The sequence below is a fragment of the Alosa sapidissima genome, chromosome 4 (assembly GCF_018492685.1).
Source record: "Alosa sapidissima isolate fAloSap1 chromosome 4, fAloSap1.pri, whole genome shotgun sequence".
NCBI lineage: Eukaryota > Metazoa > Chordata > Actinopteri > Clupeiformes > Clupeidae > Alosa > Alosa sapidissima.
The window spans coordinates 26536488-26550888 of NC_055960.1; the positions used below are offsets into that span (position 1 = coordinate 26536488).

Below are 14401 nucleotides of genomic sequence, written 5' to 3' on the forward strand. Positions count from 1 at the left end.
TTTACGTTCCATTACAATTTAAAGCAGAATTACCTATGAAATATTACACATTAATACAAGTATGGCATCTTCTAATAGTAATAATATTCTAGTAGGTCAAGCAACATTGAGTAAAGGGTCATGTTGTCATTTATTCTTCACTCTATTATTGGTAACAGGGCAGAAGGCAGAAGCAGTTTCACACAGACGGCAACTGGTCTTCAACTGACTGATATGACTACATATTGTCCTCTTTTGACCTCAATGAAAGGCACTTAAAAATGCAAACCCTATTCATATTGACCAGTGGCGAGTGTGAAGTTCCTCCCTGCATATGATAATGTATAATCATACATATCCATGCACAATAACTTATATTCTCCAACACATTTCTCCAACTTGCAGTCACAGCAGACTGTTGAACTCAATTACAGGAAGAGGTTGATGAAAGAAAAACACAAGAACAAACATGTTCAGTCCATGGCCATGACGGGCATGGCAGTCTCTTGGTCACGTGACTCAGAGTTTTGGAGCTCTCGCCGGATCTCAGGTGTTATCTGCGGGTGTGTCTTCACTTTCAGCAGCTCCAGCAGTGCTGCCTTCTGCTCGGAGGCCAGGTCAGCCTTGTAGCGCTGAGCGAGCGTGAGCAAGCTCTGATGCCACAATACAGGAAGTTCCCTCTTGTCATTGCGGAATGAGAGGAAGTGGGCCACCAGGGCGTCCAGAACACGGAAGGGCAGTGCGTACTTCTTATCCAGCATCAGGCGCAGGAAGATGCTGTTGGCGCCATTGTATTCCATCTCAGCCAGCTTTAGCATGGCAGCACTTCAAGAAAGATAGAATGAGTCAATGAATGGATACAGTGGAAATATTCATTGGTTGCCAAGCACTTCTTAGATAACGTCTTGGTTTTAAATCTAGTCTAGTTTTACTAATACGCATGGCTAGTGCAAGTTGTAGACAAGCAAAAAAACAAACAAATAAATGATAACATTCTGCATCTATTCAATGGATTAATTAAAGTACTGTGCTTTCTTATTGCTTGATTATCAATTCAAGATTGCAAAATGTATTGTAAAAATGTAAACATCTAAAACATTATTGTAAAATGACACTGAACAGGCCATACCTGGTGTACAAGACTGGGATGGAACATTTGGTGACGATACTGCCAATGATGATGGCCTCTCTCAAAGTGCAGGTTCCAGATTCACACAATGGGATCAATATACCTGGGGAAAGACAGAACCGTGGTTTGACATTGACACACCATTGTAATATTTATAAGTTGGGTAGAGAGCAATGCTGCCACCGTGTGGTTTGTATTGTACTCTACCCACAGCTGAGTGAATTGGTTGTTGCAATCCAGATCAGTTGCAGTGGTTTGTGTATAGGGTCTCACCTTTAAACCATGCTCCAGGTTTAAAGAGGGCCTTCTTGAGGGCACTGTAGAGGTGGAAGTTTAGTCGTTTATATTCAGCAATGTCATCTCGTACTCGAGGCAATAGCACCAAGTTGTAAAAGCGCTGGGCCATTCGTTCTTTCAGATTAGAGGAAAATATCCTGCAGAAGACAAAAACAATATTACCTCTTAAAACATATGCAATGACTCCAGGACTAGAAAAAAGCAATCTATGCCTTACTACCTAATGTAATTTTTGAAGTGAATGTACTAAAAAAGCAGTACAGAGTCTGTGTCGAAATCTAGTGCTTTGTTTGACCATATACACCATGACAGGGTATATACAGAAATCCTGAAGTATCCTGAATACCCTTAAATACCTTTTTTAATACCTTCACAAAAGAATGTAAAACTTCACCACAGTGATTTTCATCGGTGAAACCTTTCTTAGCCAAATTTGAAGCAGTTAGTTTAACATATTGATCAGGGGGTATGAAATTAATTGATTTTGAATTTCAGTTCATACCCATCTGATTCTATTCAATCAGATTCTATCCTATTTGTAGAGACCTCTGAAGTTCCCCTACAAAAAAAACTGTCATGTTTGCCCATATGAGTAGATCTGGGTACCAGTACTTGCAATTTTGCAAAAACCCAAAGAAGTCTGAAATGTAGACGTATTACCCTACACACTTTTGTCATCCAACTTCGAGTGGGTTTTGTGATTTTTGGTATGTTAAGACGGGGAACTTTGATATTTGCTACATGGGAGCTATTTGCTACATGGGAGCTAACTTGCAATAAGTAGTTAGCTTCGGTTATCTCCAGGATCTCCTTATATAGGCAAAGATGACAGCTTTGGGTCCTTTTTGGAGGTAAACTTCAGAGTCTATTATCCCACTTATTTACAGCTCACACAACTACCTTCTGTGTGCTGAAAACTTTTATTTTGAACGGTCATCGGCCTAGACACCAACGTTTCCAGGTATTATTTTGACGCACCATCTCAATGTGGCAAAACCGTAGGCAGAAGCAAGCAGAATGATGCAAAAGTGCCTATTTCTCTTTGTATAGTGTTCAGAACATGTACTTTTACAAATAAACGTCACATGTAAGCAGTTTAACTTAAACATCTGACCTCATACTAACTTCACTGTCAAGTGACGCGACTAATCTGATTTGGAATAATACTTTAATCTTAACAAATAATCAAAATGTTAGCGTTACTATGCAATGATTCGCTTGTATCGTATGCACCGATTTGCTTGGGCTACCGGGCTTGTCCAGTGTGTTGTGAGTGATTAGGCCTATATAACATAACCTTTAGGTATATATTCTGAAAAATGAGAGGGTCTGTGAGGATTTGGTACTTTGGTACTTTGAACTTAGTTGCTGACTCAAAAACAAAACAACGTCAAGATGACTGGGTGTTGTGCCTATGTGCAAGTGAAAGATTACTTAGTATTACTTCGCCCGTGATTCGCCCATGATATTAGACTAGCCTACTGACCAAGTAAAGATTTTGCAGCAATGCATACAGAAGGAGTGGCGATTTGGATATTTATTGTTTAAAACATTTGTTGCAAAATTTAATACCCTGTAAAATCACGATTACTACATTTTAATACCTTTTAATGGCCTTAATTTTTGCTAAGTTCATTTACTACTTTTTAATACTTTTTAAAACCCTGTGGACACCCTTCATAAGAAATTAATTTGAAGATTATGCCAGTACTAGTTGCTCACGAAAACATGCTTCAAATATAGCAAATTGGCAAATATGTCTTTAATATTCAAAGATGGCATCTGTACAATAAAGCAATAGCGGTATTCCCTTCCCTACTGGCAAAGCTCTGATTCAAGGCAGAACAGCACTCATGGTTCATGACACAACACATCTTACATCAAGTAATTTCCAACACCACAATCCTCATACCAATCACAATCCATACATCATATATAACTGAGATATATACATTGATTTAGCAAAATTTCTTCAGCTATGAGGTACAGGTAGACAAGGGCAGGCTATACTTGGGAATGTATTTCTTTTCTTTATCCTTCTTTACAGTTAAAGCATGATCTGACTGTGATTATTTGATAATACATACGTGCAGTCAATACACATTCTCTATTTCTGTGTGTGCATAATAAATACACTGTCATGCGGCTTATACACTGGAAATACCTGTTATCAAATAGAACTCTGTTTTTGGTAAGTCTCGCACAAACATACCTGGTGGCCTGATACATTGCAGCAGCAGTCCAAGACTCCGGTTCTGTCAGGTAGAGAATTTGTTCCCAGTTGGCTAGTGCTGGGATGATCTTGAAAGCTTTGGGAAGCTTCCCACTGCGGTACTTGCATAAAACCTAAGAAGCATAACGCAGTCAAACTATAGGTCAATCTAATAAATGCATAAGCCAACTGGACTTCAAAGCAATTTAACACTCATGTACAAATGCATGTCAAATGTGTCAAGTAACGCAAAACAGCTTCTATGCTGTTTTTTAGTTACTCTTATGAAATTAATCACAATCCATGGGACTGCCTCACCTGAAACCCCTTTGCTTTGGTGTACACTTGAACATTATGACATTCATATACAAGGGTGTATATGAAATCAGGGAAAGTGAGATGAAAATTAAAAAAGAGTAATCAAAGCAGTTGTTAAATGGAATAAGTCAGTCTGTGAGTGAACCTGAAATGGTATGAAACGGGTGACAAGAGGTGTTGAGACAAATCTTGACTACTCTCAAGTAATCTTTACTCAAGTGCTTTGTATACTAGCTGCACGTTTAAGTCTGATTGTGCCAAGCAAAATAAATAAATAAATACATAAATAAATGAAAAATCCAACATCGTTCCTGAATATGAGGGTCAGGTACAAGGAACAGGCCTTCTGGTGTAACAGACACAACAACCAGCAGCTTGTTGCTTGTGATGCCCTACAACACGCCAAACCATAGAAATAGTGGACTGTTTCAAAAACCTTGGACTCACCCTGGACAATAAACTCAGCTTTGAGCAACACACCACTGACATACAAAAACGCAGTCAACAGAGACTCTATGCCATCCGTAAGCTCAGATCACTTTCTGTTGCCCCCTGTCACTTGCTCCTCCTGTACAAAAGCATAGTCCAGCCCATACTCCTCTACTGCCTTCCCTGCTTTTTCAACATGCTAACTGCTGCCAACAGAAACAGACTCACACGGATCACCCATACCGCAGCCAAAGCAATAGGCCTCCCCACCCCTAATTTATCAGACCTCAACAGCACACTCACCAAGAACAGAGCACGGACCATCGCTCATGACCCCACCCACCCCCTCAATCCCTTCTTCATTCTGCTTCCATCAAAACGCAAAACGATATAAGGCTATGGGGTGGAAGCGAGTACGCTTCGGGAAAAGCTTTGTGCCCTTTGCAATAGCAGCACTTAACAACAGATCACAGCGGTGATGGATCACTGTGCTGCCCTCATTCCTCTGTAATGTCAACTGGTGATGGTTTTCCTGTTTGTATCTGTGTAATGTAGTGATGCACCGATGTGAAAATTGTGGCCGATACCGATAACCGATATTAATTTTGCTGTTATGGCCGATACCGATATTTACCGATGTCGATATATCTGTATAGAAAACACATTCTTATGATAATCAAATAAAGAGCTATTTTTCAAAATGCATTTTTTTAAATAACGTTTCAATAGCCTACCTTAGAACACCAGAGGATTACAATATAATAGAATATATCTGTATTATTTTCTATCCTGATATAAAAAGAGAGAATTCTGAATGTCTGATATTTATGACAGCACTTTATGCAGATTGGCCTATAGGTATGGCACACTATAGGCCTACTATTTATATTACAACTCTCCCTCTTTAATTCAGCTGTGTGGTTGAAGCCTGGAAATATTGTAAACAAAGTAGCATAGTAGCATAGTTGGCTAGCTTATCATAGTCTACTGATTGGACTGTTCAGTTTCCCCATGTGTGTTTAAGTTTAAAGGTAATACTTGTTTTCCTTGGTACAGGCACTTTTGGGAAATATTGGTATTGAGATGATCAGTCAACTTGAAACCAAGAGTTTTAAACAAATATGTGCAGCATGCTAATGTTGCTAAGCAGATTTAATAGTAATTTAGCTAGTCGTCTTCTATGAGTCCTTGCTTTCACGATTGTAATGTTTTATTTGGATTGCGTTGGCCGAGTCGCGCGTGTCCATTGAGTGAGCGAGAGAGAGCGGGGCAAAGAGAGGGGTGTTGTAAAATGGTGTTGCGGCTCCTTTAAGAGAGCTCCGTGTGTGTGTGTGTGTGTGGGAAGCTGGGAACGAGGGAGATAGAGTGAGGAAGTGTATGTATGCGACTGGAGCAGAGAGTGTGGAAGTTCAAGTTGGAGTCTGTACACAGTGTGAGCGGTGTTACTGTCCGAAATAAAACTCCATAAAGTGTATTTTGCTCATCAGAAATGGGACCGTGACCCCGACGTTATTCTATCTTATAACATCGGCCCTCGAATAACGAATCTCCCCTGCGTTTCTGGCTACGGTCTGAAACAAAGCAGGAAAGGTTAACAGGGGGTTTATACTGTTTGGTAAAGTCTACAATGAAAGCAACGTAGGCTACCGCCAAGTAAAGCGGGAGATGTGTTGTTTATGCGGCCGCGTAAGCTGCAAAGCACTGCTAGACACTAGAAAGGGTGTGTCGGTTCTGCCTTTTCACACCGCGACACAGGTTTGTGGATATGAGTGTTGCGATTTCAGTTTTGAATCGCATATCGTTACAGCCCTATTAAATTCCTATTACGACCATATAACTACATTCTGCCTGATACACAGTTATATTTAGCCTACCGCGAGAGATGTAGTGCTAGGCGCGACATGACATGCAAGCCAGCCATCAACTTGACTGCAAGCAACGCGAGCAGCGCGATACAACGCAACGTTTTGAAAGAACTTTTGTCAGATGCCCAGTGTCATCTTTCTGTCAGTCTTGTTGCCCTGCTATTTTAAATAAGAAATATGATGCAATAGAAGGGCATATTTAACGGATTCAGTGTAGACAGATAACACGCTTGGATCGCTACACACACGTCAAATACACAGGAATGATTATCGGCCTGTTCACATCGGCCCTATTTTGACATCGGACCGATACCGATGTGTAAAAAAATGACCATATCGGCGGCCGATATATCGTGCATCACTAGTGTAATGTGATGTATATGTGCTGTTTGTGGGCTGTTGTGATATATGTGGGTGGGGTATGTGGTGGCAGGGTGGTGGGTGAAGAACCGTGACTGTGTGTATCTATGTATTTCTTGTCTGTGAGGCTTGTATGGTATGTGAAAACAAATTTCCTATGTAAGGACAAATAAACTAACTAACTAACTAACTAACTAACTGATGAGGGATCAAATGACTGTACTTGCAAATACTAATTTACTAATTACATTCTGCTAGATTAGAACTAGGTCTTTTTTTTTGGGGGGGCCGGTTCGAACCCCGACCAGTAGGCACAGCTGAAGTGCCCTTGAGCAAGGCACCTAACCCCTCACTGCTCCCCGAGCGCCGCTGTTGTTGCAGGCAGCTCACTGCGCCGGGATTAGTGTGTGCTTCACCTCACTGTGTGTTCACTGTGTGCTGAGTGTGTTTCACTAATTCACGGATTGGGATAAATGCAGAGACCAAATTTACCTTTCCTCATTTATTTACTTATTTCAGCACCAACTTGGGCTGGGCTATATGGCCAAAAAATTAAATCTTGATTACTCTCAAGTAATCTTTACTCAAGTGCTTTGTATACTAGGTGCACGTTTAAGTCTGATTTTGCCAAGCAAAATAAATAAATAAATACATAAATAAATGAAAAATCCAACATCGGTCCTGAATATGAGGGTCAGGTACAAGGAACAGGCCTTCTGGTGTAACAGACACAACAACCAGCAGCTTGTTGCTTGTGATGCCCTACAACACGCCAAAAAAAAAATCTAACATGTCAGAATTTTGGGAAATCTCTTATGACGTATATCAAAGGTGACGTCGGACAGGGCAGAATTGATGGCAGAAACTCACCTTATTTACACCTCTGTAAACCTCAATCACTCTTGGGTCAAGCTGTGGCATGGGTCGTCCTGACAACTCTGACATCACTGTTCCCACCTCTGTCTGTTTCTCTGTGATCTTCTCCATGATGATGTCAGCTAGTGTCCGTCTACAGAAACAAACAAACAAAAAGAAATCTATGTGAGACACAATCACGACAAACTCCAGACAATTTGTTTACATTGCTTTTTTTTTTACCATGTTCATGTTTATTAATAGACATTTTCGTCCAAAGCATAGGCAAAGGGAAAGAATTTAGGGCTGCACAATTATCGCAATCGTAATATAAATAGTAGTATAAAACAACGCAATTACCTAATCGCAAAAGCTACAAGTAATCGTGCATAGTTAATTTTGTCACATTTCTGACTTTTATATTCATTTCATCCTCCTTGACTATGTCACTTCTAAAAATTCTGATTGGTGAGCTTCATAGTCGGTGGGGGGTGCTGTGCTTCTTGTGCACTGGGCATGCTCACCAATCAGGGTTGGCACAAATTCGAGAGACATTTGGAATATTGAACTGAATCAATTAATTGACATTCAAAAATCATATTGCAACTGCAATATCTGTCAGAAAAATCACAATTGGGTCATTCCATGTCAATACAACCAGAGCACCCATAATTTTACACACTGTAAAATTACTTTTATGTAAGATCAATGCTTTCCAAGACACAGCCAGTTTTACAGGGGGACATACTTACATACTTACATACTATTCCTATTTATGTACCAGCATGCAAAATTTGAGCCTCCTACATGGCTTAGTTCTTGCTCTATGGGCTTGTGAACTTTGACAAAAATTAGAGGCCGAAACCCCCCCCCCCCCCCCCTTGGAAAGTATTGAGCTTACATAAAATACATTTTACAGTGTGTCTCCTGGGTAACATAGGTACACCTGGTCATTTTTTCTGAATTTTTGAGACCTAAGTGCGTGGGCCCTGGTTGAATTGACGTGGAATGACCCAATTAGATATTTTCCCCAAATCATGTGTAAATTAAAATTAACTTGAACACAAATTAAATCTTTACAAGGACATGTAAGCAGTTTTTGGCCAACCTGACAGGGGGATTTTTGCTCATGAACATCTGAATGGCTTTTTCATCCTCTGGGTCCACCTCCACCACACCATCGCCTGCCATCTCGTCCTCACCGGCTCCTGCAGCTCCAAGAGCTGGCCATTCTTCATCCGAGTCTCCATCCTGGGTGCTAGGGCCTGGAGAATGCACACACAGGGAGTTTACTATAAAATTTGGGTACAAGGCAAGAGTACAATGCAACATGCTCGTGTGTGACCATGTACCCATTGTTACCATGGCAAGTCAGACTGCATTCTTTATAACACAAGTGCAAAAACTATTGTTTATAGCCGCTGTTGGTCAGATTTATTTGATGCATGCGCGGGTGATGCATGCGCAGGTGGAGACACACACAGACACACTCAGTGACCATTAACTTAAAAACAGTATTTTGGTCATTTGTCTTGTAAACAGCGCACAACGTGAAAACACTGAAGTCCATCTAAAAGTATAACAATTGAAAGCTAAAGTTACATGTTCTGACTATTGACCTTGTCACCTTATAACCGATGCAGCCAGGTACAAACCAAATGCTGGATATACTTATTTAGCCCGCTAGCATGCTAACTAGCTAGGTAGCCTGGTTTCATATGGACCATAACTTACCCAAAACTGTGGATGGCTTCTTCTTCTCGGGTGTCAATCCAAATTCGGTTTGAAGTTCCTCCTGCTGAATGCGTGCTTGTTCCAGGATTTTCCGCGACAAACGTTCGTCAACGTACTCGTCGTCGTTCTCTTTAATTTTTACCTGATCCTTGTTCTTTACTCGGCCTTGCGGTCGAACCATGTCTGATTGCAGCATTTGTTCAGCCAGTCCGATCATTTCTCCAGCTCCTCCACCACCACCACCTTTTGACTTCTTTGCTTTAGGCATTTCCGTAGCTTTGTTCCATAAAATGCCAAACTTCACTAAAAATCAGAGTCCTGGAGAACAAAAATGTAGCCCACTTTCCGCAACAACAAATCACGCACCCTTCCACCACGGCACATGTGTGTGTCAACGGCACTTTCTGATGATGTAATAGGTTGGTAACAGCAACGTCACCAAAATGAAACTGATCTAAAAAAAAAACTTTAAAAAAAACAGTTATTTTCAACATTATATATATAAACATGTGTTTTCTTTTGTATAGATTGTTAAATGCTATATAAGCTTCAAACGTTTTAATTGAATTCTATTCAATTGTATCCCACATCATTTCCTTTTTAAACCGGAAGCGTGTTTCGAGCTGCTTGAAAGAAGCGGCAGGCTCCTCTTCGAAAAGCATCTTTTGTGTGTGTTCTAGGAGTAACGTTACTGTCAGAGATGGGGGTAACGTGGTACGTGTTTGATCTTACACTTTCACTTCTAAGAGTTCCTCTACCTCCAGCTAGTGTCACTTTTTTGGGGTTTGTTGAAGTAGATACATGCATTGTAAAAACATAACAGCGAACAGATACCTTGTGCTAATGTTCCCTATGTTCCCCGTTGTCGGCAGGGCAGAAAGACTTACAAGTAAAATTGAAAAACAGTTATTTTTTTACTGATGTTAGCTTACATCAAATGCTCCCTCTATATATTAAGTAAAAAAAGCCGTTGTAGGCATGGTCCTGCTGTTACTAGCGTTAACACAGGACTGTAAAGTAGCTAGCATGACTAACGTTGTACCCACTTCATTCGAAAGGAACGTGTCAAACTTATCTTGCTGCTGTTGGACTTAGTTTAGCCCTTACAAAAACGAACTGCTATTACATTAATTTGTACTGCAGTTTTTCATAAGTACAATACAGTTTCATGTCCAAAATACTGCATTTCTACTGTGAAGTGCAGTACAATGCAGTTTCGATGCATTTGTTTTTTCATGTCAAATACTGCATTGTTGCATATGAACTCTTGGAAAAGTAAAGTTTTGACACTTTTTGTAAGGGTGAGCATGCTGTATAGCTGCCTTTGTTATAAAAACCTTATTATATTAAATGTTTTCTTGGTGGTATCTGTTTTTAGTCAATGTTTATTTAGATTGTTATGATATTCAGGTGCAATGCTGTTGGTACAAAACAGCAAAATCAAGATGCACATGTGGGTGGACATATTTTGCGGTATGACACCCCCTCTTCAGGTGATATGGGTCTTTCTTCCACCAGTGTGTGCCAAGTTCCAGTGGCAGAGGGGAAGAGTGTGCAGCAGACAGTGGATATGCTGCACAAGAAGCTGGAGCAGCTGGGTGCAGTAAAGCAGGGCAGCTTCTGGGTGGACTGTGAGACGTATCATGCCACTGGTAACACAAGCGGTAATTACCAATTCCTGGAACTGAGAAAAGTATATCTAGTACCAGGATTCATTTCTTCCTTATTTTCCTTGTGGTTCTTATTTTGCTTAGATATTGAGTGACTATATGGATCACACCCTACAACAAGAGCAGTCAGGCATTAGTGAGGATTTAGTGTACAAAGTGCCAGTGTGGTACCATTGTTTTAGCCTGGCATGCAAGACTCATTCACAAAGTGAATAGAGTCTAGTCACTAGCAATGTGGAATCGTCTACAACGCTAGCATGGTGATGGGCATAAATATAGCGTTAACTTTGATGGCAGTATTTGACATGGAAAAAAAAAATGCATTGAAACTGCATTGTACTGCACTTCACAGTAGAAATGCAGTATTTTGGACATGAAACTGTATTGTACCTAAGAAAAACTGCAGTACAAATTAATGTAATAGCAGTTCGTTTTTGTAAGGGCTAAACTAAGTCCAACAGCAGCAAGAGAAGTTTGACACGTTTCTTTCGAATGAAGTGGGTACAACGTTAGTCAGGCTAGCTACTTAGACGTGGCCACTAAGTGTATTTATTTAGTGGTGACCCCCAGACATTCTCATGACCTCCAGGTTGAGAACCACTGCCATACTGTATTGTTATATTGTATATTATATACAGGATGTTCTAGCTTATTGTATAGTACCATATCGTATTATCCATTACCCATAGTAACTGATATGATAAATCATTTATGTTTGCATTTTGACTGCAATTTTGTAGCCATTAGTGGGTTGTTTTTTAGCCTGCTTAATTTGAATGGTTTGGCATTTGATAACGCTTTACTTTACTTAAGTTTTCCCCCACTCACAAGCTCCCACATGTCACACAATTACTTTAGTTCATGCACAAGACACTTTGTTCATTGAGTGGCTTTGCGCTTTGTCCATCATTTTAGTTAGAGCCCTGTATCATCTACATCCCTAGGTGAGGGTTAATCCGGTCATGTTTTTTATAGTGTTGAAAGGAACTATGGAGTTGGACCTAAGGAGCTCCAGTGTGTTGGAAATAAAATGTGTTATTTAACATTGCCTATGTGCCACGTTGCAGATAGAAATTTTCCTTTCCTATTTGTGATTTATACCCTCACCCTTCAGTAGGAGGGGAGGGGAGGGGAGGGGTGTGGGGCCATGTTTAGTGTTGTGTTGCTATGTCTTGGTGGTCCTGTACATGACCATCGGAGTTTGTTTGGTTCACAATGAATGCAGAGCAGATGTTGGAATTTGGTTTCACTGGTCTTGTTTCAAAGTTTATCTTGGTTTCTCCCAAGCTGGAGCCAAGGTTTAATCTAATTCTAATACACCTCCAATCCTTTTTTTTTTTTTATAATCCAGCAAATTACTCCTCATGGTCCTCTGGTTGTATTCCCTTTTTGTGCAGTAAATAGGAAACAAGCATAGTGGCTCAGACATACCCATAGACAATTCTTTTGAGTTCAAATATGAACATTCAATACAACTGTGACAAAGTTGTCTTTTTATTAAGTCTGGACTCTTCTGTATATAGGCTAATGTCTCATGTATCCATTGCCTCAATTGTTCCCAGGTCAGCCTTCCAAGCTGCTATACGTCATGCACAACTCTGAGACGCCTCTCAGCTGCATGGCCCTATTTGAAGGTGGGCCCTGTCTCACGGCTGACGTCAACTTCGACGTTCTCATGCTGAAACTCAAGAGCCATTTCCAGAATGCCAAGGGCCACAAAGTGGAGAGCCGTGGCACCCGCTACCGGTACTGCGACTTCCTGGTGAAGGTGGGGGCAGTCACTATGAGCTCCAGTGCCAGAGGAATCTCTGTGGAGGTGTGTAATTGTGGGATTGTATGCATGTGCAAACCCATTCATCTTCCTCTGGACCCAGTTGCGCAGAAGTAATCTGATCAAATTATGAAGATGGGTTGTTCCAAAACAACAAAAAGGATTCTGAAATTGAATCAGATCACGTAATCCAGTCTTGGTTTTGATTTTGGTCAAACCTTCACTTTTCTGTTTTAGTTGGACAGAATTATACTGATCCAAGCAGAATGGTGGATTCAAGGTGGATGTAAGGAACAAAATGTAATAAAACTTAATAAATAAATAATTCCTCCAAACAGCTGCTAATATGAATATGAATAGGTATGTCTGTAACATGTGTATTTAAAAGACTCCGGTGCATCTCATTTAGAGCACTGAAGGAAAGTAAACCTGTGGGATAAGAACATCAGAAATGTGCTTATCAAATTAGGCTATTGCTTGGCTAAATCCGATTTTCTTTCTTTCTTTTTTTTCCAGTTAATATATCGAATATCTGATATTGTTAATAATGGTCTGAACAGCACAAGTCTGTATTATCTGATTTATTTATCTATTTTTGCAATGTGACCACATTCTCAATGGTCATATCGGAATTAATGTGACTGGCAAGCAAAAGTTGATTGGTCATTACAAGCCTGTTTGAAAAACAAATAGTCGAACAGCCCAACAGAAAATTTGAGAGCTAGACTCAAACCAGTGAATCGGTCAACAAAATATGTTCAGAAATTAACCCGCTAATTTTCTTGCATTTGTTATCATCTGGTCACAAATTTGCTGGCTTATCCACTTATAAATGACACGGTCTCTGTTTACTTCTATAAGTTAGGGTGTTGTGTTTTTTATTTATTGTTTGCATGCTCAGGACAGCTCAAGACTCACTAGTCCTCACTAGAGTCTGACGTTAACCACATAAAAAGTGTTGAGCCAAATTATTAAGTCAAATTGAGCAATAAGGCTTCTGATGTAAACTTAGCCTAGATAAAATAAAATAAATCACAGCTGTCAGAATGATGTGAAACATATCATATTTTACTTTCATCTTGATTGTGTGGTGATTGCTAATTGTACTGTGAATTGCCCTATGACTGTAGGTGGAGTACTGTGCCTGTGTGGTCCCAGGAGACTGTTGGAATCTTATAAAGGAATTCATGCAAAGCTTCTTGGGGGCCAATGTTCCGGAACTGCCGTCTGTCTTTGCCACCAAATCTGAAGGACTGTATGCCCCTTCAGACTGCATGGACACCATGACCCAGTACCTTGAGCTTTTCAGCAAGGTTCGAAAGCAGCAAGTGATTCCAGGAGCAAGTGTACGCTAAGAGCATCACTTATATGGGATGTGCTAAGTAGTACCAACAAAAAGGACTTACAAAACTGCAGAAGCTGGGACTCTTACATTCTGCTGTTGCTGGTTGGGTTTTATATGTTAAGGCTTCAAGAATAACTTTCACACCTGACATTTTCAAACATTTCTACATGAACTGGTAGGCCTGTATGGTGAAGCCTAGGAGGTGGAAATGTATAAACAAGAATATACAGATTACAAAGTATGCATCATGTATGTGTCTGTATTGTCTTTCCATTTTGATGTGGTTGTGGTATGTTTTTTTTTTAGTACAATATTTTTTTGTTTCTGCTTTCTTGGGAACCATATGGTTCCAAGACAGAAAGGACAATTGAACGAGAATTATAATTCCATCAACAAGTGATGTAAGTTGATACCGTTTTAGGTCGCTGCATACATTT

The 14401-nt window shown here is 40.1% G+C and overlaps 2 protein-coding genes across 2 annotated transcripts; one reads left to right on the top strand and one right to left on the bottom strand.

The window, feature by feature from the left end:
• Nucleotides 1-106: 106 nt before the first annotated feature.
• Nucleotides 107-9573, bottom strand: bysl (bystin-like). The gene is made up of 7 exons (XM_042090183.1): nt 9179-9573; nt 8553-8709; nt 7460-7598; nt 3618-3751; nt 1382-1542; nt 1109-1211; nt 107-804 (listed from the first exon to the last, which is right to left on the bottom strand). The coding sequence occupies exons 1-7, from the start codon at nt 9444-9446 to the stop codon at nt 453-455; spliced, it is 1314 nt and encodes a 437-aa protein (XP_041946117.1). The 5' UTR covers nt 9447-9573; the 3' UTR covers nt 107-452.
• A 211-nt stretch (nt 9574-9784) lies between these two features.
• On the top strand, nt 9785-14214 carry med20 (mediator complex subunit 20). Its single transcript, XM_042089668.1, has 4 exons — nt 9785-9892; nt 10697-10842; nt 12411-12664; nt 13750-14214. The coding sequence occupies exons 1-4, from the start codon at nt 9879-9881 to the stop codon at nt 13972-13974; spliced, it is 639 nt and encodes a 212-aa protein (XP_041945602.1). The 5' UTR covers nt 9785-9878; the 3' UTR covers nt 13975-14214.
• Nucleotides 14215-14401: the final 187 nt, after the last annotated feature.